The sequence below is a fragment of the Lagopus muta genome, chromosome 17 (assembly GCF_023343835.1).
Source record: "Lagopus muta isolate bLagMut1 chromosome 17, bLagMut1 primary, whole genome shotgun sequence".
In the NCBI taxonomy this organism is placed as follows: Eukaryota; Metazoa; Chordata; class Aves; order Galliformes; family Phasianidae; genus Lagopus; species Lagopus muta.
The window spans coordinates 7,338,555-7,363,854 of record NC_064449.1 but is presented as its reverse complement, the minus strand read 5'-3'; the positions used below and the strand labels follow the sequence as shown (position 1 = coordinate 7,363,854).

At 41.5% G+C, this 25,300-nt stretch overlaps 1 protein-coding gene across 2 annotated transcripts in view; it reads right to left on the bottom strand.

The window, feature by feature from the left end:
* The window catches only part of ATP2A2 (ATPase sarcoplasmic/endoplasmic reticulum Ca2+ transporting 2), a 40,869-nt gene extending 25,402 nt beyond the window's left edge, over positions 1 to 15,467 (bottom strand). For both annotated transcript variants that reach the window (XR_007380389.1, XM_048964420.1), the window contains exons 1-5: positions 15,268 to 15,467; positions 14,265 to 14,282; positions 14,084 to 14,166; positions 6,719 to 6,823; positions 3,935 to 4,073 (exon numbers count right to left, since the gene is read on the bottom strand). Coding sequence is in view for 1 of the 2 variants with exons in the window: in XM_048964420.1 (XP_048820377.1) it covers positions 3,935 to 4,073; positions 6,719 to 6,823; positions 14,084 to 14,166; positions 14,265 to 14,282; positions 15,268 to 15,385 (463 nt within the window). In the remaining variant the exon portion in view is untranslated. The remainder of the gene's footprint in view (positions 1 to 3,934; positions 4,074 to 6,718; positions 6,824 to 14,083; positions 14,167 to 14,264; positions 14,283 to 15,267) is intronic.
* Between the last annotated feature and the right edge of the window lie 9,833 nt (positions 15,468 to 25,300).

The window sequence follows — 25,300 nt, the reverse complement described above, 5'->3', positions numbered from 1 at the left end:
TTTTTACAAGCAGACCTGACACCTCACTCTAAGAAAGAACAACATGCAGCTGCTTTAAGCAGAGTGCTTTTGGGATAAGCCAACATTTTGGATTTAAGTCCCACTCCATCACATCACTGTGTGTTTTCTGCTCCCTAAGCTAAACACTTTTCCATGAGAAAAAGTAACACAGAGAAAGATCTAAGAAGAAATATCTGCAACACTGATGTTTGCTGAATAAGGCCCGTAGGTCTTTTATAATCACTTTGGAGTTTGACATGATTTGGCTCAAGAACGTTCCCTCCCAGCTTTCCTGACACCAAAATCTCTCCTTCCTTAATTACGAGGTATCCACGCTTCAGAAAGTATTGGAGAGTTCTACAGCTAAAATTAAAAGCCTTGCCAAGCACACTTGCACACTCCATGCCGGGCATAAACTTAAAATTAAATATTTAAGCATATCCATCAATTAAATAAGCATGAAATTCTGGGAACTCTGGGTCAGTTCTTACGCTGTTGAGTATTTCCAGACTGAACAGTAAATCACAGGAACCAATGCTCAGAATCTCAGGGAAAGAGACTGCTGTGACCCCAGCTTGGTCACTTACAGATTACATCTAGTGAACATTGGTGTATTAAAATACAGCAATTTAGATCCACTACTTAAAACAGAATGTTTCAGACAGGGGAACGTAACAGAAGCATACAAAGTTAATTTCCATTCCCAAATGTACTTTTCTAAAATTAAGTAGTTTGCAAACTGTTTATCCCAACCTGTCAGACTGGGCTTCAGATAGAACTTCTAAGAACTACGGCCATGCTGTTTTGTTTCTCTTTAAAATATTACTTTAACCATGGCAAACAAATTCAATTAAAACATCAAAGGACCTCTTTAATCTATTAAGACAGCCACCAGCTACCAATTTAGAGTGCATCCTTCAATAAACTTAAGGCTTCAGAGCAGGGTGGTTAATCCATTTAAGACGGGCAAACTGAAAAGCCATTTGAGGACAGCATCTGGATTTTTTTCAGTTCATCAATTCTAAGAAACAAACAATGTAGCCTGGTAACCTTTACACACCACAGCTCTCAGAACTATGCCCCCCAGAGCACTGCAAGCCAATTTAAGGCAAACCCCTGAGCTCCATCTCCATCCCAAAGATTTCCTGCTGACTGTACAGCATCTTTTCACCAACTCTGCTTAGGTGGACATGGAAGAAAGTTCTCTTAACACACACAGCTAGGATATTCATGTCTGCACAGTCTCCAAGCACTCACGCACAGGCAACTGACTGTTGGTACACCTGCAAATTTTTACTGTGCTATTTACAATGAACATTGGCCACTGAGCATAATAACCAGTAATTGCTCATCAAGTGCTCCACAGTATCTACGTGCACACCAACTCCCAAGAGAAGTACAATACACCACCACTCAAGTGATAGATGGCTTCATCCATTTCAAGGTACTCCACATTCACTGCAAGGTGACAGTGCAGATCTGCAGTTAAACTAGCTGGCAGAGCAATTAAGACATCTTGTCATCACTTTACTTCTGAAGGCCACAAAGCAGACTGAGCAGTCTAGGTAATGAATGCAGTCTAGCTCCACAAATAGGAGCCTTAACGAGTCCAAATGAAAAGTAATGGTACAAATCATTACCATGCTGTCTTTTTGTTAAGCTGCACACGTCATCTTTAAAGGTTTCAAAACTACCAGAAAGATCAAATGACTTTTTAAACAGTTCAATGCTATTTACTCTCAGAGAATTCCTGTAGCATAAAGAAGCAAAAATAAATGTGTATTTTTTTGCATAAATTACAACACCAATTTACTAACTCCTACATGAAAGTCATCTCACCACCAGAACCCAATGTAACAACTTCAAATTATCAAAGATGTTACAACATTAACTAACAGCTACTCTGTAATGGAAGACCTATGGAAAGGTCTTTCAAAATTAGATATCAGCACAGGAGAGAAACCCATCACCTGGTTATTTACGCCACTCAGTTGAGAGAGATTTGCCTGGACACACAAATGTCATTGGCACACTGCCTAGAATTCCATACCCAGATATGTATCCTCATATGAAGAGCTCCGGCACTTCCCTACATGGTCATCTTTGTGCAAACACCATGTCAAAGGCCATCGCAACAGTCCTGTGCTGGAGACACAGGCATGCACACACTCTCTCTCACCTCCAGGTCTTGACACCAACACTGGTACAGCCTATTCCTCTCCTCTACTTGCCTAGGAGCCTTTCTGAGTTTGATGCGATTACGATGTCATCGTTCTCTAACGACACGTTACAATTTGTTCCAATAGCAGCAGCCATATTACACCAAAGCATTTATTTCCCGTCTCAAACATCTATGTGACACACTTATTATACACGTGTAGTCACCTTCCCTTCAAGATGAAACCAATTACATTTGCCAATGCAAGCAAAGTATTCTGAGTACTTAAGAGTAGCCAGGAACTATCTGGCCCACCAGTTTAAGCAAATATTTTAACTAGCATGAGCTTCTACAGTCAGTCGACAGGCTAGACCACTTATGTTAAAATTCAATCATACAAGCTGGTAATTTGTGCTTTTCTAACGAGCATATTGGTTTGTCTGCTGGTTTTTTTTTGTTTTCAAATCAGTTCCACGTGCATCCCACTATCAAGCACTGCTTTACAGGCATCTTAATCATGTTTAGCGTTACTGTACTGTCAGTAATTGAGATGAAATTCCATAGTAAGTGACAAGGTATCATAATTCACTCTTTATTTCAGTTATCAGCACTTTGTAGTTGCACTTGCTCGTCAACCAACAGATACCAAGAGAAAACTAACTTCAGCCTTCATCAGATTCACACTTACTCAGTAAACCCAGTCAGGGCTGCTGTAGCTGTACCAACCTCTGCTCAAAACTAAACCTTAGGGCTCAACAAATTGTTAAAGTATCTCAAGGAACAAAAGCTGGGCAGAGAGCCAATGCCAACTTCATTTTGAGTGCACTCTCTCTCTCTGCCTACTAATTAAAACAGCAGGATGACCAAGGGTTTATATTTACCTGCTTTAGAGATCTACCATCTCTAAAAGTAGAGGGACAGTAGCAGAAGCAAAGTTTGATGTACACCCTGCACTGCTCCCAAAAGAACAACCATGAAGTTAATAGCTGATAACGACCTACAAGATGTGAGTACGCAATTACCCCTGACATTTAACAAGAACCACCTACTTTCATCTGGGGAGAAACCTGAAACATTAAAGTCACTGACCAGACCAGTTTAAAAAAAGGGACTGCTGTGCCACTATCACCAAATGAAAGAATTTCATATTCTACTTCCTATTTATGTTCTCACATTTCTTCAAACATATACCTTTTAGGACTAATTTAGTATCTAAATTATTAAGTTTGATGTAAGAGCACAATTTTTTAATGCAAGGCTTTATTTTTCTTTTTGAAGAAGGAAATGCACAGTGCTTCAAATGCTAAACTTTCCTTAACCATTTCTGTCTGTGGTCCCCAGTACATCAATAGGCAAAAGAAAGAAACAACAAGGCATTATGAACACAAAACAACCATGTCCCACACAAGGCACATGTTAGCTGAGAGGACAGAGGAAGACATTTCTAATAAATGGGATAGGAAGCAGACAAGATAGTCTGAATCCAGACTGCAGAAAATAGTTATAGACTAGTGACAAGTGTTAAAACTTGTACTCCAATTAAGATGCTTTGCTCTTAGACCTACTAATTAAACTAAGAGGCAATTTGAAAAACAATCCCCTCAGTGCAAATGCACATTTAAGGTAATTACAGATGAACAGAAGCAAGGTTGTTCCAAAGCGAAGCATATACTTAGGCTTCTCTGCAAAGTCCCCCCAGGGCCTCAAATCATTAAGACAAGGCCCTCACAACACTTTTACAACACACACAATATGTACCACATCTGTGAGCCTTACCTGCCACTTCCACGATATCACCTGGCACGATGTCCCTTGCTTTGATTCTCTGAACGCTCTTTCGATCTTGTCGATACACTTTCCCCATTTCTGGTTCATATTCTTTAAGAGCTTCAATTGCATTTTCAGCATTTCTTTCCTAAAAGACAGCAAAACCATGTAATTTAAGAAGCCTCCAAGGTATGGAAAGATAAGCATGTCAGACCTGATCTTCCAAATGCAGTATCATATGAATAGTACATAGCTCAGCTACATTTATTCACACAGAAAATGATGTGACACATCCCCTCACTACGTGGCTGACTGAAAATCATTACAATGCAATTCAAGTATTAGTGGGCATTTAGAAGCCACTTGATGTTTATTTAATCCAACAGCATCTCCCATAAAGAATACCCACTGTGTCTTGTTACAGGGAGGCCACAAATAGTAGTATGTAACATAGGGATTCATTTTGGCACTAAAAAAAGAAGAACTAAATAGGATTACAACTCAGAGATATAGTCTAGTTTTCATACGTACCTCACCACTTTGAGCAGCTTACAGTCAGACTGCAGCAGGCTAGCAATACTGAGTTCCATTTACTAACAGAAGACTAGAATCCAACTATTTAGTTATAGCCTACTATGGGTCAGCTACAGAGCTAGAACTTGGTTCCCCCAAAATTATTACCAGCATCATTTCTGCAGATCAAATAACACCAGACTGAAATCTAAGCATAGTAATTAGAAACTTCACATCTCTAACAGCTAACAAACTTGGATGAATCCTCACACAACGAGACCTCCTCACTTCCTATCTCAAGTGCAGCTCTCTCAGTGAACCACTGCTAGAAACTGCTATCAATGTTGTGATTCCGCCCAGATAGAGGACAACGTAAGAAATCAACAGCTTATCATTACTGCTGCTCTACCTCAAGGAAGAGCAACTTATTCCTTATTTTCCAGCCTTTTGACAAGTACAGACGTCATACAGTCCTGACGACTGCAGATAAAGGCATGGGTACATACAGTTATTAGAACATCTGCACTTCAAACGCGTATCAGCCTTTTCAAATACAAACCCTAGCCAGCACACAATCTCCAGAAAGTCAAAGGCTGAGGTACTTCCATACAACAAAGCAGCTCACACAGCACTCCCAAAACTCCCCTGAAGGACTTCTGTTTACACTGTATACAGCTCTGTGCCAGGCAGCACACAGCTACCAGCACAGGTTCCAAAAGCTGGGATTACTCCTAGTCTGGTATTTAACCAGGTAAATAAACTCTTTTCCTCAACACTGTAGCAATGATATCATCCAGCTACAACATACAGCTCAGTGTCTGAAACAATGTTTTTTTTCCTCCCCCAGTTTGCTTGATTTTAAGGTAGCTACCAGGTCCTCTCAATCCTTCAAGTATTAATAAATGGCACTTTGGGAAAAGTGCAAGTGGAAAAGAAGGTTGAGAAGGGCAGAGCTAAGGCAATGACTCACTTGCTCACATCTAGTACCTGTAGCAACAGATACACGTATGGGTGGAGACTTCGTGCTGTGACTCTTTCCATGCCCATTTCAAAAAAGGTTATGAGTCATTTAATCCATGCTGCAGTTGTTTCACAATTCAGTTCACTACATGGAGGCACACAAAGATTCTCTGCACACTTTTACCACAGCTGAAAAACTGATCATTTCTTGCACGAGTTTCAACATTCACGGAGGAACATTCACAAATATACAGACAGCTTTACCTTACATCTTATGCTTCAAATTATTACATGCAGAGTTGTAACTCAAAGATTAATCCTTGTGCAACAGCTTCACAAAGGTTTGAATACAAAGGGACAGTTAAAGGTGCACTGCTGCTCCTCATTCTACATTACCTCTTCGCACCATACCAGCTCTAGCTGTTGTGCAGCAAGTTGGGTGTTGCTAAAAAGTGAGTCTGAGTGTCTTCAGCCAGCTTACTTGTGTTTGCACAAAACAAAAAAAGCCTGGAGCCTAAGACAGCAAGTAATTATGTCACATTAATCCCAGCTCTTTAAAAAATTTAAAAAGAACATCAATTACTCTAAAACCCTGCAATACTTTTTACCTGCAGAAAAGCAATTCTAAGAAAATGTGCTTTGTTTGAAATGATCAATTTGGCAAAAGAAAGCTGTTCACATAATTCTGACATCTTAAGTCTCAGAACACGTTACTGCCAACACTATTTAGAAGAAGTAATCCAATTAATCTCACAACTGATAATGCAATATCTTTCAGAAATAACTCCTACCTCCTCATGAAAACGCAGTCTTCATAAGTTTAATTAAAATTGCAACAATTGAACAGGTAGAATGAATACCTTGTTAACTGTACCAATTGTACCTAATTAACTGTACCAATAAATGCACTAAAGCATAGTATTTGTTGTCAACAGGAAACAGACAAACAAGACAAGAGTTCTGACTTTTTTTGTTGTTGCTTTGCCAACTGATCCAACTGGTTGCTTCTTAGCTTTGCAGTGTTTGATTCAGTTCCTGAATTTGGGATTTCATACTGGACTGTTTAATTCTTGTGTTCATCAGCATGTGGCCAAACACACTGAGGTCCCTTTGGCAAAACTTGCAAAGCTTTTGTTTCACCTTTAATCAACTCCTGCTGTCCTGAATTTATACGGTACATTGACTCTTAAAAATCTAAAGCTGGCAACGTACATTGCTTGCATTGTATGAAGCATCTGACAGTACAATGTGCAGTTCTTCATCTCAAACCAAAAAAAGCCAAGACACTTGTGATTGGTGTTGCAAAAAACATCTGCATACCTGCCACACTCCCACAATTGCATTGGCTACTAATATAAGTAAGATTACAAAAGGCTCTACAAATGCTGTGATTGTTTCTTCACCTTCTTCAAACCAGGCCAGCACCTGTGAGAGAAAAACACCAATTTTAAATTAAGTGATTTACATAGATACATTGCAAACCTAAGACCAGATAGCTTGAGGTTCAACTCCCCAGACCTGAGCAGTTTTGAAGTGTCTTCAGATCTTCCAAGCTCTTGAACAAGCCAGCAATACACAATGGAAAAGGAGAAAATCTTTAATGAAGTAGCACAGAGTTCATTCCCAAGCCTGCTCTCCTTTTTGGGAACCACACTGCTACTCTTGCTTCGAAAATGAAAGCAGAAGTTACTGTGAAAAGGCTACGGCAGTGAAAAGTTGCTAATTCTTTTTTTCCCCCACAACTGTCTGAAACAAAATGTAGATTGATTAGCTCAACTTCTAAGTTACAGCACTAGAGCTGTGCATGGTGAAGGTTTATGGATGGCTGGAATCTGAATTTCAACTAAACCATTCGTCATCCAATTAGACACATAAATGAAAATAGCTTTATAAATTTTCAGTGAGATATGAGAAAGAAACATCTATAAATTAAAATATAAGCAGTGCCTTACTGAAGCACTTAAGTGAACTGTACAATTCCATCTGAAGTTGAATTCTAAGCCAAGTACCTAATATAAATTATAACACATTTTTCCTTTAAGTAAATCAACTGGATGACTTGCATAAAAGGCTCCAAGATGTTTAGTTCATTTACTTTCTATTTGTGCTCTAGTTTTAGGATTCTGCCATTCACTTCACTTCTGGAGAATGGGTGAGCATCAGGCCCCTACAGAGCTCTGCAGCTACTGAAGAAAAGTCAAGCTAACGTGACCAGAGAGGAAGAGCTTTTTCGTCAGTGTATTGAGCAACAGGAAGCCTGGAAAGTGACAGTAAATAGGAACAACGTGTTGAGATAATTAGGGCTGGTAGTCAGGCAACAGTGCTCTGAATCACTACAAGACTGCAGTGAGCAAACCATTACTAAAGCAAGCACCACAAATCCACTAACATGCTGCTCAGAGCTATTGCTCAATTGTGAAACACTCCAGGATGTTAAAAGGAAGAAGGAGCAGCAGCATGAAAGCCTCAAGCAGAAAACAGACTGTCAGGCAAATCCAATGCAACAACAAATTCTATTACAAAAGGATAAACTTGTAAGATGCAGGTTATGATTAATAAGAACGAAGCACCCCAACTGGCAGTGCAATATGTTGAGGGTCTGAGCGATCCATCTGGAGAAGAGATGGAGTTAGGAGCTATTACGCTCTCCACACTCGCCATCAACCCCAACTGGCTTCTGCCATCTGACCTGCTGAACAACGCAGACTTCGTGGCAGTCTTCAACCATCACATCACCCTTACACCATGGACAGCTTTTACTCTGCCACCCCTACAAAAGCTACACAAACGGCTAACAGTACATCTCACTTTTCCCACCATAGACAGACTCACACAACCATTAGAAAAAGCTGCTTCATGTGTTTCTTTCCTCCCTTTCTTTATTGGAATTCCCAACATTGAGTTACCCTGTCAATACATAGTACTGAATCAGAACCTGTTGCAAGTTGAAGACCATATGGGCTGTAAAACAACACTGAGAAACCCTGCAACTTTTAGAGGTAAGGAAAGCAGCTACAAGGGAGGGCATAATACAAATACATCAAGGAGAACCAGAATTCATTACTCAAAGGATCTTTCCTTCGATAAACCACTACTTCAAAAAGAGCAGATAGATTAGAAGCTCTAGTAGCACAAATCTATTAAACTGTTTTAGATCTTCAGCTGCTTGTTGGGTGAAATTATCAATTTATAACTAGATTAAAACTAAATAACCCATTAATCCTGGCAGCAAGACACCCATCTCCCTGCAAAAGTTTCCATGCAGTTATTAACAGGGCTCTAGTTCTAGAATCTAAATATAGCCACATATATTACAGAACACATTAATGTGAACGCTTGGTTCTACTATAGCAAATTACTGCTTCATTAACACTCCATTTAGGACGTTTGTGACAGGCAACACATACTGCTGTGAGATTTTTTATTTGGTACTAGCCTGATGTTAAAACAAAAACCAGCAAATCCAAAAGGTTGAGCAAGGGGTTTTTAATGAGGCAATTTCAGTAACAACAAGATCTTATGCTAAAACCTGTAACTCGTGTCCAAGGTATTGAGCTTATGTTACAAAGCTTCCACTTGCACACTGAGACCCTCAAGAGGCTTTCCTGAAAGCTCTTGTCTGCTACTGAGAATGGCCACCATCACTGAAGTTTAGAATAATAAGAACAAAAATAAGTACTCAGGAGAAATGGGAGTCTGAAAGCGTAAGGGAAATTAACAGCAATACCCAACAGTCCCATGCCAACAGGCAAGACAGGCAGCTCAGAGGACAACTTTCTTTCAGCACATTGACTTTAGGTTGCTGGAGTTACGGTGTGCAGGAAGAAGGAAAGAGGGGATCAGAGATACAAGGCAGCAGTCAGCCAGCAGTGAGGGAGAATGCTGACCAACACAGCTAGGAAAGACACATCCTTACAGCCTTTGGCATTTCTACAAATTAAGTTACTATGGCAAGTTGGCCCAGGTGCGTATTTATCATTAAGCAGACAACTGAATTAAAAGAATGGAAGTTTCAAGATAAAGTTCTGTTGCCCAGCAGGCTGTAGCCACCAACAGAAGGAAACAGGTTTATTGACATGTCAACAGAAAGGTTTTTTGGGAACTCAGAAGCAAGCAGATGGAGTAGGAGCTCATCCTGACCAAAGAAAAGCCTTGAACTAATTAAAGCTGGTGATGCAGAACTACAGTCAACTTTTAAGTGAGTTTTCTTTTCACAGGACACTTTGAATTAACATTCAGTACACTTTGGACAGAGTACTAACTGCTGCTCAGAAAGCCCTCCTTTAATGATTTTTCCTTTTCAATACAAATTAGCTTAAAATGAAGCAGATGCAAACTATTTTAGTAGTCTTGATACTCGCCCCAGTTACTTTTCAGGTACCTGAACACCAGGAAACACCAAAGAGAACTCCTCCAGTTCAAACAGGATTATTATTTGCTACCCAAGGAGAATACATATATAATCTTGACCATAAATATTAATGGAGCATTATATTGAGTTAACAGATCCTAAGCACCCATCAGATAGAAATGCTACTCCGTATTTCTTAAATGAAAACACATTCCTGCGATCAGCATTAACAAAACCAAGGAAAAAAAAGAAAGATACACAGCACTCCTGTTCAATTTACACAAACTAAAATGGAATCACTGCTGTTATGCTACCCCACCACTTGGTATCTCTAGCCCTATTGAGTAACTTTAGTTTAGCTAGAAGAGTGCCAGTGGGAAATACCTCAGCCACTGCTCTGGTGCCACATGCAGCTCCTGACCTTAACAGGTAGCTCTGGGGTGATCCCAGGGCAAAGCCTGCTGTGTTCTACCGGCACACCTTACTGCCTCCACCAGCAGTTTGCTCACCTTTTACCACAAATGAGGCCATACTCGCTGTAATTCATAGGCTCTAAGTTTCAACAAGTTTTTGGTCGAGTTTCCAGTCTGTATTTCATTTTGTAGAAAAGAGTTCCATAAGGATGTGATGCAAAGGCAGGACTGTGCAGGGCAACACACACTGCTCTTCAAAACATTATTCTGAATTAAGATACAAAAGTAACATTTTGCAACTCCTAGAAGTCATTTACAGAACAAGGCTCTTTTTTTTTTTTTTTAAACTTAAATACAGCAGATTTCAGAGAATGTTATAGAAGGACTAAAAAGCCAGAATTCACCGAAAATTAAACATTCTTTTACTTGTACCTAGAATTCAGGCTACAAAGGCCTCTGAACTGCTGAGATCTACTCTGCAAATGACCTCTGCGTAAGCTTCACCGTTGTCTGACAAAATATTGAAACAACGTCCAAGTCTGCATTTAGCTCCATTTACTCAACATCACACATCACACAGTTTCCCTTCAAAAGCCATACCTTCAGGCCAGTAAAAATATTGGAGAAATAACAGTGTGAGAATTTAAGCAGTTACTAACTTGGCACATCTGTAACAGCAGCTCCAACCTGGAATGCAGCATACAATACCTACAACCAAGGCAACAGGCAGCAAATGACCCCTACAATCAGCTAGGGTGACACAGATTCAGCTGCTAGCCTGATTTATTTTTACTGACACATACCTGACAGGCCTTGTGGGAACACAGGACACAAAAGGCACTCAGAACAGAATGCTGCGCTGCGCAACAGGCGAGGTTTCTACACCAAAACGTAGCTGGATGAAGACCTTGATATTCAAGACTGTTGTTTTTCTATGCCATCAACTGTAACATTAAGATTCATGGCCACAACCACCAGAAAAGCTTCCAAGATAAGAAACAGTAATCTAACACACCTTGATGTGCCATCTCTCACATCTGAACCATAAAGCTTTACAGCGTACAGCTGGTGAAGAAATGTTCCGCTCCTTGCACTGCCCTGCAGCACTTGTGCCTTCCTGAAAGCACGCATTACAAACGTGTGCCATAGCACAGCAATGTACGTTCTCTATTTGATCTTCAGTAAGCATAACTGTTCAAATTCAAATTAGAGCAAGTTTTCACTGACACTCAGGAAAGCTTAAAAACACGGTCTTGTTCCTGATTCTAACACTCTGCTCTCTCACTAGTAATTCAAAGGCTGAGCAAGAGTTTGGAGCCAATGCTTGGTAAGCCATTTTTCCCTATTCACTGCCATTTAAAGTAAACTACTCATTTAAGCATCTTGACAGAAATCCTCCTTCGGATATACACCAGGTCTAAAAGTCTTCAGCTGCAAGTTATTTCAAAGAGGAGCCATTATCCACGCTTACTTCTGTTGTTACACTACATGAAGTCCTACTTTCTACTCCAATACTATAGTTTAAGATCTATCAAACAGTAATTCACAGTAAAAAGCAGTCACAGAACTGAAGTGTGAATCAGCACTTCACCAGGTTCCAGAGTATGATTCTGAGGGGTCCAGCTCTGCCCCCAGGACGTCACAGTCTTGACTTATTAAATAAAGAGCAGTTCTCAATGGTATTACTCAACATTCAAAAACAACAGAAGTTTAGCTGACTCCATTTTAAGCCTAATTATCCACTTCAAGATCTTTAAGGTACAGGGAGTTCTGCGTGCTTTGCAACAGAACAAATGGCAAAATTGAATTCCTAAGGCTTGTAAAAGACAGCACAATGCACACACGGAACTTTTAACATTGAGCTATTCCATCATAAGAATGGTCTAGCATAATTTACAGTTCCAGCTTTACCTACAGCTCCAGTATTCAGAGCAGTGCTTTAAAGTTCTCTGTCCACAAGTCTAACATAGCTACACACTGCTCAAACATCTTCAGGAACACAAATTACCCAATGTTAACTGCATCCAATTTTACAGCAATCCAGTTCATCTATCAACATTTTCAACAGCTCCTTACTCCTACCATGAAAGCTTCTAATATTCTTTCATCAAGAAGCTTCAAAAGAAAAGAAGGGAACGGATGTTCCCTTTCTGAACAGGAAAAAAGACAGAAACAAAGGGGAAGTGCTTTACCAGTGTCAAAAGCAAAATATAACAGGATTTTTCCTTTATAATTCACTGAAAAGAAAACCCTTGCCATTTCTGAATTAGTGTTACAGCGCATAGCCAGAACTCTTAAATGGGAGACACAGCAAAGGCAAAGCAGCAGTCCAAGGTCATACACCATCCCAGCAGCACAGAAGCAGACAACCTAGATCTCTCCTCCCTCCGTCCTTTTGGAGCTCAATCTCCCCACAATTAACAAAACTAAGCATACTGAAAAAAGAAACGGAACCCACTTATTAAAAGGTTGCAGTGTGTGCTTGGCAGTACACAACCTCTGTCACTCTGGCAATGCGCTCAGTACTCACATTCAGCAATGAAATCTTTTAAGTTTGGGGAAGGCGATTTCTTCACTTACCTGGTTATAATAAAAACAGGTAATTTGCAATAGAATAAAGGTTAACAGTATTCTGTGCTGTCATTTATCTCATTCTCTTTTCCAGTCCTCCGGGAGGAGAAAATGAGAAAAGAGGATGAAGGAGAGTTTTAAAATGACCTGCTTATCCACATTTCTATGGGCAGCTTGATTTCCTCTTCAGGAAACAGAAGAGTGAGTAAAGCACATCAATCCCCATGGTCAAGATCAACACCACCAAGCATTGCTCAGCTGGTAACGGCGTACACACACCAAAACCCACAGCACTTCAGAAGAGGTGTCTGCATGGTGATAGCTAAACCTGCCTTGGTCAAGGAGCAGCAGCACAATACGCTGCAGCAACCACACCAGGACAACCTTTCCCCCACATCTCCACAGAACTGTTTCTCCTCTGCCCATCGTAATTACTTTGCCCTTAGCTAAAGAGTCACCACAATTTCCACAACCCCCAAGAGCTGCTGCTTTATTCTATAAAGCAGTTAATTACAACTCCGGGGCAAAGTCTACTATAAACTTTGACTTCTAAACAATTTAATATTCTGCACACTTTTCTTTCTGTCACCCAGCTCCCTAAGACACAGAGCTTTCATCTTCCCTCTATACCTAAAGAGTGTGTTCAGTTTTCCAGTTTTTCAGCAATGCACTCTTCATGTATTGCGTACAAGGACCAGCTAAACGTGTTCACAAAGAAATTCAGTTGAACTCTTCTTGTTCTTTCAAAACTGTACGCCAAGCAAGAGGTCCATTTTATGACTATTCAAAGGTCAGTTACCAAATTTGGTCAACAATGGTGCCATCACAGCCGTCATCATTCTTGTCACTGTCAAAAGCAACAACTGTCACCTTGCTATTATCAGGAAGGGAAGGCAACTGGAATACTCGCCATGTAATTCTATTTCCAGTGTGCACTGCATCCAAAAATGTCTTCCAATGATTACACATTGAGCTTGATAACGATTAACTCAAAGGCAAGAAGAGTGACCAGTTAAACGCTTACTCAAGGTTAGTTTTCAAAGCCAACAAAAGCATTGGGAAATCCCACTTCAAACATGCAAGCTGGGTTGAATGAGAAGTGCCTTTAAAATACCTGTCTAGTGTAGTTATGTACTTCTGACTCATACCATAACAGATTCCCTGAAACTCTGTTTTCAAGCACACAAAAGTCTCTTCACAAGGTAATTAATTTAAAAGAGAACAATTTACTTAGCATCTTCTACTTCTTGGACGAAGAAGAGCACTGTGTGTAATTCCTATACATTAAACACAGGTTGGTCCTGAACCTGCTACGCACAGATCGATGAAATAAGAGCTATTCATACTTACAAAAGATATGCAAGCTGCCAGCAACAGAATTCTAACTAGTAAGTCTTCAAATTGTTCAACCACAAGCTCGAACAAGGTTTTTCCTGCAAAATGTACAGACGACATTAAGATTTAGTCATGCATGCAGAAAAAAAAAATCAATTACTGACAAGAATTTGTAGAAAATTTTACAAATACTTACCTTCCTCAGCTGGTAACTCTATCAGTCACGGATTTTTTCAGGCAGCATGTGAGAAAAAAGAAACGATTGAAGAAATCATTAGAGCGTTATAAGACATCCACCAGATACTGCTCTCAGTTTGTGGACTCAACTGGGCTGGAAAGCCATACTGAAATAGCTATTAAAGGGGCTCTGTTCATCAGAGCATCGAATGGGCCTGCTAGTCGTGTGCTTACGGCACACACAGGTTAGCTGGGATCTGCTGAGGGTTATGATTCAGCCAAGTCATCACTCCAGCCAGCTGTGTGACTTCTACTGTTGCTGCATACAAAGGGTCAAAGGCTCAGAATGCTTTCCAAATGCTGATAAAGATTTTTTCCCCACCATCGCTCACAAAAATAATTTTAAAAAAAAAGGAAGCTTGGTTTAAAATATTTCGAGTTCTTTTCTCCACTTGAGGGTTTTCTTATTTCTGCTCTCCCTTTATTTCCCCACGGCTAGAGGCGTGGAAGGGACGTTCAAGCTGAACAAAAAGAAAAAAGTGTAACCTCACAGCTTTTTATTTTTGTACAACACCGTGAACGAGGCCGAGAAAAGAGGATTTATTAAAAAATACACGACAGAAATACCTCATCAGCATAATTTTGTGCCACGGTTCGAAAGAAGAATGTAAAAAATTGGGCCAAAAACGCATAGGGAAGCACGGGAAATTGAAGGATAGGGAAAAGAAGAGCGAAGAGCAGCGATCGCTCCATCTCAGCACGGCAGGAGCCCCGCGGGGGGGGGCGGCGGAGCTGCCAGCCCCGCTCCGGGCTCTGAAAGAAACCCACGAGGTGGAGTTGCAGTCAGCCATCTTCTCTGCCGCGCTCCGATTCCGGGTCCTGCAAGAGATGCCGGCTCCGCTCGCACAGACACGTCAGGCCTCGGAGCGCGGCCCCGGGAAGGACGGGAGGGCAGGAGAGCAGCGCGAAGGAGGGGGGGAAGAGGGGAAAGAGCCGAGGGCGGCATCGCGCCGCTCACCTACCGTTGGAGCCCCATTTCTCCTTCAGCTTCTTCACTTGCTCCAGGCTGAGCCCGGTGCTTTCGTTGACCCCGAAATACGCCAAAACTTCCTCCACAGTCTTTGTGTGCGCGTTCTCCATGGTCGGGGCGGGGAGCGGCAAATGGAGCCTCGCTTCTTCTTCCTCCTCAGCCGCGGAGTGCCCCCTCCTCAGCCCCTCGCTCTCTCCCCCACCGCCCCCGTGCTATCACCATAGACCCCCCCAAACACAGAGCCGGCTTCACTCTTTCCAGAGGAAACAAAATTAAAAAATAAGAAAAAAAAAAAAAAAAAAAAAAGAACACTGACGAAAGAAAAAAAAAAAAAAAGCCCCCGCCCCCCTCCCACCCCACACGCCCTCTGAGGGAGCCGGGCCGCCTCTCCGGAGGGGAAAGTCACGCAACCCCGAGCGCGGCGGGCAGCTGAAGAGAATGGAGAGGCGGGCACCCGGTGCCGCTTATCCTCAGGGGTCGCCCCTCGGAGGACGATAACGGCACGCCTCGCCCCGTTCGCCTCTAGAGAAAAATGGAAAAGGCGCTGTTGGGGAAGGCGCGCGATCCGTCCCTCCCGCCCTCACTCAGACCGCTCGTCACGGCTCCGGCCGCCCTCCCCCTTTCACCCAGCCCCGCCGCTGGCTCCCGCTCGCTCCGGTCGCGCACCGGCGGCGGCTGCTCTAATGTAACTTACGGGAGCTGGGCCGCCGGGGGCCCCACTCGCCGCCGCGGCATGTGGACGCCGCTGATTGGCCGGCCGAGAGAAGGGGGCGTGGCAAATCGGGGCCACGCCCCGCGGCGCTGAGGCGCGGTCCTGCGCAGCGCGGCTGCCCGCCCTCGGCTGAGGAGAGGAGGAGGAGGAGGAGGGTGGTGATGCAGGCCTCGTGTGGCGGGCTGAGCGCTTCCGCTCCGCTGTGGGAGAGGCCCGCAGGTGGGGTGGCCGCTTTCCCGCCCCCCTGGCCTGGAGTGAACCGCTGTGGCCGCCCTCTGTCCCGGTCTCAACCCGCGCAGCGGCTGAGGGAAGCGGGGCCGCCCCGGCTGAGGGGAGCGCGCTCGGTGACAGGACTGAGAGCCTGGAGCGCGCGTGTGGGGCTGCCCGGCTCTGTCGTGACAGGAACCTCACATAAACGGCCACGGGGTGCGTGTGGGGCTGCGCGGCTCTGTCGCGACAGGAACCTCACATAAACGGCCAGTGAGGGTTGGGCTGCCGCCACCTCAGTGGTGAGGTGGACGCAGCCAAAGGGTGAGTGAGGGGCTGCAGCCACTTCTGTGGGTACGGGAGCCTCACCCAGCCACGGACCCGCCAGGGGTGAAGGAAGGAAGCGTGGCTGCGCGCCTCCCTGGCGACACCGGACGGGTTCGTTCCCCGGAGGTCCCGCTGGGCTGCGCGGGCCCTGTGCTGGCAGAGCCGTGTCTTCTACACGACTTCCCCGCTTCCCGCTGCGCCGCACGCCGCCCTGCCAGCATAACAGTGACACGCACACTCAGCCCTGCCTTGCACGGAGATAACGCGAGGAGGTATAAACTGCACAGTGTGATTTCGGCAGCGTGCGTGGTGTGAGATAGCAGCTTCTCTCAGCGCGGTATCTCTGTAAGTGATGGAGACTCGAAAACAGATGCAGAATGCTGAAAACTGACTGATTTAGCCATCCTACCCCTTGATTCACAGAAAGTTCAGTGAATGCAGTACGAGCTGTTAGGTCAGCACCGTCTGACATCACTGACACCAGCAATACACATAGCAAACTGTACAGAGCACAGTATAAATACCCTTAAAAGCACTTGGCTTCAACCATTTCTTATGCATGTGCAAATACAAGGGCTGGTCTGTTCATGTGTGCTGGCTTACATAAATGCAGATCCTACATACAAGCTGCACATCCATCGCTGCTAAAAACCACCCACAGTATCACACTGTGAGAAACTGATCTGGAAGGAAAAGATCTGAATCTTACCTCTGTATTGGCACAGGAAGTGAGGAGAGGGGACAGCAATATAAAATTATGGCATCCTAGGCACTGTGTTGCCCTGCATCCTTTCTAGCAAAAGTGCAACTGCCCCAGAAGAGATTCCTGTGTAATTTAGCCAATGTTCAGATAAGGATTTGTTGACAGCATGTCTGCACTTCACAGGATAGTTCTGAATTCTGAATAAAAATTCATGAGTTAGATCTGATGACCTAGTTTAGGTACGAGAATTAGTTATTCCATGCCCATATTAATTTCATCCTTTTTTATCAGCAGGATTAGTCTGTGCCCAAATGTTGCTTGAATACAGTCACGTTGCTTCTTGGACTACTGCATCACACTGCACATACATAGATATGCTCTAACTGTAACAAAAAACAACAACAACAAAAAAAAATTGTCATGTTTCATAGTTATTTCTTTCTGTTATGTACTCTGTATGTCATTATTGGTTTCCTTTTTGAGCTTGTTTCCAAAAAGGCTTACGGGAAAGTATTTAGGCATACCAGAACCATGGCATGTGCAATTAGAGGTTGGCAGTATATAAAAAAAAAAGTAGTCCAATTGGTTAACAGGCAGAAATGTTGCTAGGAAAGTAGAGTTTGCATTCTACCTAATCTTGGTGAACTCTTGGCATTCTCTAGGATTCACTGTTTCTGCTACAGCTTGACAACTCCTCTTTCCTTGTTTCTCTCTCATCCATTGAGAACGGAGGATTTAATTCTTCCCATTTTTTTGTATCTTTTGAACATAGACTCAAATAATTTGAAAAAAACATAGAAGTACAGTCCTGCCACTGAATGCTGTTACAGCTCAGTGAACTTTGGGAGAATGGCTGAACTGAAGACTGCTCTACAGGTGTTTCTCCTCCAGAGCAGAATTTCCTTTACAGTCACTTTCCTGTGCAAAACTGATGCATTGGAATCAGTACCTGATCATTCTGGCATCATTTCACATAATAGGAACTTAGGTTTGCGAATTGAAAAGTGTAATTTCCCACCATTATCCAGGAATTCATAAAGTTTCCTAAGCAATTTGTCTTGTATCTTGAAAAAGATGGTTATCCTGACCCAAATCAAAATGAAGGCAACTCAGCTCTGCCTGAGCTGTGCAAGCCCGTGAAAGCTTCCAGGCTGGTATTCCAGGAGGTGCACATAGCTCTACATTCTCCATCTCTAAGGAGAAAGGAAACTGATTTATTTTGCTGCTATGAAGTAAAGTTGCAGTTTGTTTGCAGAGCGTTACCTTGGAAAGAGGCACAACAAAATGGACTAGCTTTAGCCTTGATGAAATTCCATTCACATAATGGAAGTATACCATTCATGCATTTGGCCTGCTATCTTTTTTCACTGTGATATATTAGAAGAAGAAGCCAACACATCAGGCAGCAGCATTAAAACTGTTCCTGTAATGCTTACTAATTGAAGTAAATGGGAATTTGGCCTGAGAGAGGACTGCAGGATGCCTTCTTTCAAACTGCAGTAACATTAACTCATCCACACTGCTGCAAAGCAGATGCACTGTAGAGTTACTGGTCGTCACATGGATCGACTGTCGCTGTACACAAAAGATCTGTTTTGTAGCTCAAGTTTCAAAGATGAATTTTTTTTTGGAGTTAAATGCAGCATGGAAGGCCACACAAAGTGGGGCTCGGATGTGGCAATACACTGGGTGCTGACCATGGGCAGCAGTACCCCTCCTGTTTCAGGCCTGGATCTCCTTCACGCAGACAAGGTTATACTGCTTAACTGTGCCAAATTAGGTGATGGTTTTTGCAGACTGGCAGTGTGCCTGATGAGACTTTGGTTGGGACCACCAAACTCACTGTGCTCATTACCTCAGCTGATTTCAAATACACAGTGAAAAATGGGGGCATTCGTTATTCCTCCTGCTCCACTATTTTATTCCTCTTAAATTGTGGCTGTTAAAATATTTTAGCCACTTTAAATTACTAAAACATATTAAAATGCTGCAAAAATGCTGCATTAAAATGGAAAGCTTTAAAAACTGCAGTTCTGTGATAGGATAATGCAGTTTAAATATAGTAACTGTTTTGTTTTTTTTTCCCCAGTCAGCTTGCTCTTTGATTTCATGGTATTATGTCTCTCTTTAAGAAGCTTATAGCTTAAACAGCAAAATACAAAAAATACTGGGATGAAACAGTTACAGAAACCCAGTAGAAAAATCAGTGGTTAAATGTGAGTTCAAACGTTGGTAATTAAGATAATCTGAATTCATCCTTTATCAACTTTTCTTCTTAGGAAATATATGTTCCCGTACCAGCAGCAGGTAGAATTTGCCCACCACAGAGGCCAAGAGACCGTGCACACAAAGGATAGTGTTGCTGCTGGGAGATTTCTACAAATGGATTCCTGTTCCTGCACAGAACAGCTGCTCGCTGCCTTGGTAGTGCAAAAGAGATGGTGAGCCAGATTCTGGTCTCAATGACAATAAGAGATGGCAGTTTGGCTTGGTAGATTTCTTCTCTTATTTCTTTGTCCTATTGATAGTTATTTTGTTTATCACTGAAGACTCTGTTAGATTGTTTGCCACAATCATCTCCATTTCCCTGTTTGGAAAAATCTCTCTATCCCAACACTGACCTCAACAGGGGATCTAGAAGTATGGGAGAGAGCAACATTTTTATCAGAACCAAGATCCATCATGCATATCTGAAAAAATAATTTTATCCTTATTTGATGGCCAAGTCATTTCTCTTAAAGGGAAATCAGCTTCACTGCTATCTTAAAAATCCACAACAACTTTAGAAACAAAGCACTGGTTGGTGCCCACGAGATTTGAATTATGTTCTCATCCTGACCTGAATTTTCCATCTAATTAAAGTCTAATTCTAATTAATTTGGCAGCTAGCTGCCTTTTTTTTCTTTCTTTTTTTTTTCCTTTGTAAATATCCCTTGTGAGCTTCTGGATCTCGGTTTTACTATCTGTAGAAGTGGCTCGGGATACTGCCAAGCTTGTAAGGATGCACAGGGTCAGCCACAATACTGATGAAAAGGTAGAGTTTGTTGTTAGGAAGGTGTTACAAAATTGACCTGTATTTTATGTCTGTAACGAGTCGATGGCTAACTGTTGTGGTCATGCTGCATATTATCTGTAGGCAATAAAAGCTGCATTATTTTGCTACAGGGCCACGCTTCCAGAGCAAAGAGGTTGCTTTGGTTTTGAAGCCAGCAGTCAGCAGTCTCTGGCACTCAGGTGAACAGCACCCCAAGTTGGACACACAAACGCACCACACAGCCCCAGTTCTCAGGGTGTTAATACTTAAGACAGTTACTTTGGATGGTTTTCTTTTGGTGATTCTTGAATACATTAGAAACATTACTGTGGCATTCAGAGCTTACCTTGCACTCTGCTGAACACGTAGTGCGCACTGTCTCTATACTAACCACTATAAGAGAGTTAGTCTGGTGCTCAGCAGGCAAATGACAAGTCCTAGAAACTACCAGCTACAAGGTAGGGCAGTAATTACTGTAGATTAATAGTGCCATTGTATCCGACTCTAGGGGCACTATAAATTCAAATTCCTTTCCTGCTTCATAGATATTTATGGTGACAGAACCAGCCTTGAACACTGAAAGGAAAAGAGAATGGAAATTACTCATCCACTGTTTTTTTGTATGCTCCTGCCTGCAATAGGAAGCATGAAGGAAAGACGGATGCAAGGATGCCTGAAAAGTACACAGTTTAACACTTCTCATATGTTCCTATCAGTTCATAATGATGCTTGTATTAGTCTGTGAGCAGCAACGACAACCAGAACATTGCTCATTGATGCCAGTGGTTTGTCTTTTCACTTTGTTTACCCCAACTTTGTCTAATAAGAGTCTTATGTTGAAGTGATCTGAATTACTTATTTTTAAAACTTTTTTTTTTGTATTTATTGACCATATCAGCAACTATAATCACGGTGGTATAAACAATATATATTGTTGTTGGTTTTGTTTTTGGTTTTTAGTACTGTACCATGAAGAATTCCCCCATGCAATGCAAAGCTGTCATTTCATGTATTTTCTGAATAGCAATTATTCCTATAGGCTTTTCAAAATTGAAAGGATGACATCCTTATGCTTTCCATGTAGGTGAGTAGCAATAATGTGAGATTGGAAAGCTTTCCACAGTCATGGAGATTGCCTGATTTTCAGCCATTGTTTCAGACAAATGGCACACGACTTATTTAGACTTGTGACTTTTTCTGATATGACACGAGCTGAAGCACCTTTCTGTGTTCCGTGTTGAAGATTTAATCCAAACTCATTAAAAGTTACTACTAAAATACCACAGTAACACACTTTAATTTTCATTCTCCTATACTGCCAAAGAAGCCCTTTTATTAGTTACATGATAACTTCAAATTTGACGTTGATCTTTTTTGTCCCCTATAACCTAAGGCAAAATCAGAGATTGAAACCAGATGATCCTGTTTGGATTAGCAGTGCAACCATCAGAAAGGAGGTGGGCTTTGTTTTTAAAAAGGCTCTGCTTCTGTGGTAGGAGTAATGGATGCAATTGCATTGCATCTGTCACCTTCCCCTACCTTTGTTAAGGTCTCTACATCAGCTTCCTAACGTGGGAAGAAAAGAGAAGCTGTAGAACTGCTTTCATTTTCTGTTACTGTGACTAACCAAATCTGAATACGTTTTCTTTAGTGGAATTTCTGCTGTGTTGATCTTTCGTGTTTCTTATGTCTGCCATTCAATACAATCTATATAGGTATTTCAAAAGGATGGTATGTTGTGGAACGGGCAATTCATTAATCTCTCAGAGCTCAAGTTTTCCAACATATCAGATCTGTTTTTCTCTGTTCATTATGCATAGATCTCTTCTGTCTTTGTCAATGGTGTTATATGCAAATTCAAATTACCCTGACCTACAACACTTGTTTTATTTAAAGATTCCAGGTTTCTAAAAGATTGTTTGACTCTTGGGTAGTTTTTATGGCTTTTTTTTCCCCCAGCTCAGTTAGAAAAAGAAAACCTCTCCTGAGTCATATTTTAAAAATACTGTTAAGCTCTAAAGCTGCTTCTGCTCCTGTGTCACAAAGCATTATTGAAAAGATATTCATTTCTGCCTCCTACAATTGCTCAGACAGAGAGCTTCACAGATTCTTTTCCACTCATGTTGCAACTATGCTGGCAGCATTCTTGTTCCTAGAAGTGTGTTACAACGATCTTCCTGATATGAACAGGTTGGGCTTTTTTTTTTTTGAGAGCCATGCTATCAAGCTTATAATTTAATATCCATAACATTATCAAACATTATTTTTATCATCAATAATCATGCTGATACTCTGATTATTATTATCTTATTAATTGCTTTCCTTTGAACATTGTAATCAAAGATCTCAGACGTTTCAGAGACCATCATGAAAACCGCGTTACACAACCTCCTGAGAGAACAGTAAATATTATCATCCCCATTTCACAGAAGCGGGAGCTGAGGTTCAAAGTCACAAAATCTATGGCAGAACTAGAAATAGAAATAGTCTCCTGGCTCTCAGTCCTGTTCTTTCTCCAGTCACCTAAATAGTTTCTAATATAGCTTTGTAAGACATTTAACACATCATTTCAAAAAATGTCATCCTCTTCATTAGGGAAAGCTAGAAAATACATATTTAAAAGTGATAAAGGAGCATGCCTCATTTCTGAATGAGATTGCTGAAATGATTCTAGCTGTTTTATGGACAATGCCATCCAAGTTTTGAGTTAATCCTGACCCTAAGAACACCTAAAATAGATATCTGCCTCCAGCTAATCAACAGGCTTATGAAGATTGCCTAAATAATTTATGTATAACCAACTAGTGGAAACTAGATCTTCTGTGATTTCCCTAGATACATATTCTGCATGTATCATGTATATCCTTGCCTATTTCTGATATTCATTTGAAATTCAGTTGGGACATTTCAGAACACTAGTACTGCAGCTGTACAGCTCTAAGAAAAAGCCATGTGGAGACATAATACAGTGTCTTTGAACCAGGCAAAATAATATTTTAAAGCCAAGAGCATTGTAGATGAACATTCTTTTTTTTTGTTACTGAACATTAACCCACAGTTATATTTCTACCTCTGCCACTGGCCACTTGGATAAGCATTTTGTTTCTGAGTGCCCTATTTGTACAATAAAAACAATGACATTTAGCTGCTGCATCCACAGATACTACAGTGATATGCAAACAGGTAAATGTGAGGTATGAGAGGATGATTAAATGAAATTAAAAATTAAATATTCTAATTTCCTTATTTACAGCACAGAAAATGTGAAAAACATACAGTATGTTGTCTTCAATGGAGTAGTAAAATGAAGCTTGGATTAAAACTTGCTTCACTGTGGAAAAAATATATTTCCTTTTCCAGACTCTGCAGACAGAAAGCAAAACCGTTACAGACATTGTCCTACCTTGTTCTGACTGCAAATTCAAGAATCATCACATCCACAGCTGGAACGGAAGGTACAGTACAAACTATCAGAATTTATAACTTACATAAGGAATCCATAATTGGAAAATATATTCTGTCTGATGTTCTTGGATATCAATTGCTAAAAGGCTTGCTCGTGTCTGCTCCCCTGTGCCAGGAATGCTTTGGACTGTTAACTGTACTTGTTGAGACTAGCTGCAAAATTAGGGCCAGGCTGTAGCTTCAGTCATCCATGCAGAAAGTGGAGGGGGAGGATAAGGTACTCCAGGAATAATGCAGGTGTGGCAGAACTTCTGTAGCAGTCACTGAAAGAGCAGAGCAAGCCTTGCTGCTGTCCCACATTGGCTCACCTGTACTGGTTGGTGCTGCTTTCAGCTGGGGAGTTTATGGCAGCACTAAATTAGAACAATGCTTCTGTAGCTCTTTATATCTGTGCAAAAGGAGTGTGAATCACTATCGTTACAAATCATGTTGTTTTACAGGCACCGCTACCCCCTCCTACTTCTTCTATCAATTCAATAATGCCTGTCTGTTTTCATAGTTAGCCATGTTGATATGTTCTTCATATTTCTGTATTCTCTTATTGCACTGGATCTCTGCACAGCTGAAATTCCTTCAGGCCTAAGCCTTGGGGCAATGTGCTGAGTTCACGTACCATTTCCTAGTGTTAATTTGATTACCTTTCACATCTAGGAGTTTTCACATTTGAAACATGCCAGAAAAGACCAAGAAGAAAGACAAATAAAAATTGCACTGAGAACGGTAAAGATGTGAATAGTTTCTGGCTTGCATTTATGGAGGATCTGTTTATGACAGCTGTAGGAAGGGATCAGCGGAGCTGCTAACTCATATTTGCTGCACAAGAACTCATGGAAATCCTGCCCTGTCAAAACCTGTGGCTACTCATCATCCCTAAGAAAACATGGAATCATGGTTAGCTCTGAAGAGGTGAGGCAGTTGGACTCCATGATCACTGAAGTTCCTTCCCAACCAAACTATTCCATTCTGTTCTGTTCCACTCTATTTCATGTTGTCTACATGAACCTTTTAAACTTTAGACTACTATAACCTTCATGTGTCTGTCCTCTCTCAGGCTGAATAAATGTCAAATGGTACATTCTGTCCCACTTGTCACAAGAGCTATTGTATGTCCACCCTGGATCCATATCAAATCAGTATTGATGAGGATTTCCAGTCTTTATTGAAATACAATATAATGGAGGATGTATAGAAATTACAAGTGTGAAAACAGGGCTCAAATGCTCGGTTTTGGAAGCAGCTACATAATTTTGGAAGGTCATTCTCTTATTTCAGAGATATTTAAGATAGGTTTGACATCTTTGTTAGTAAAGTTTTATTAAGTTATTTCAGTTTATTCTTTGAGGTATAAACTAGCCATTGTGGCTTTCACTAGTTTAACTGTACACATATCTGAGAGAAAATTTGTAACTGATGTGCTTTTAAGAACTTCTGGGAAAACTGTACTGTACACAGAAATGCCACAGTCTTAGGTCATCTCAGACCAAAAAGTGAATGGCATATAACTGCGTGGATAAGAATTTCCCTTTTCTGAAGGTATGATGTTTCCCCTTTAGCTCTGGACTTTACTGGCCTTCCAC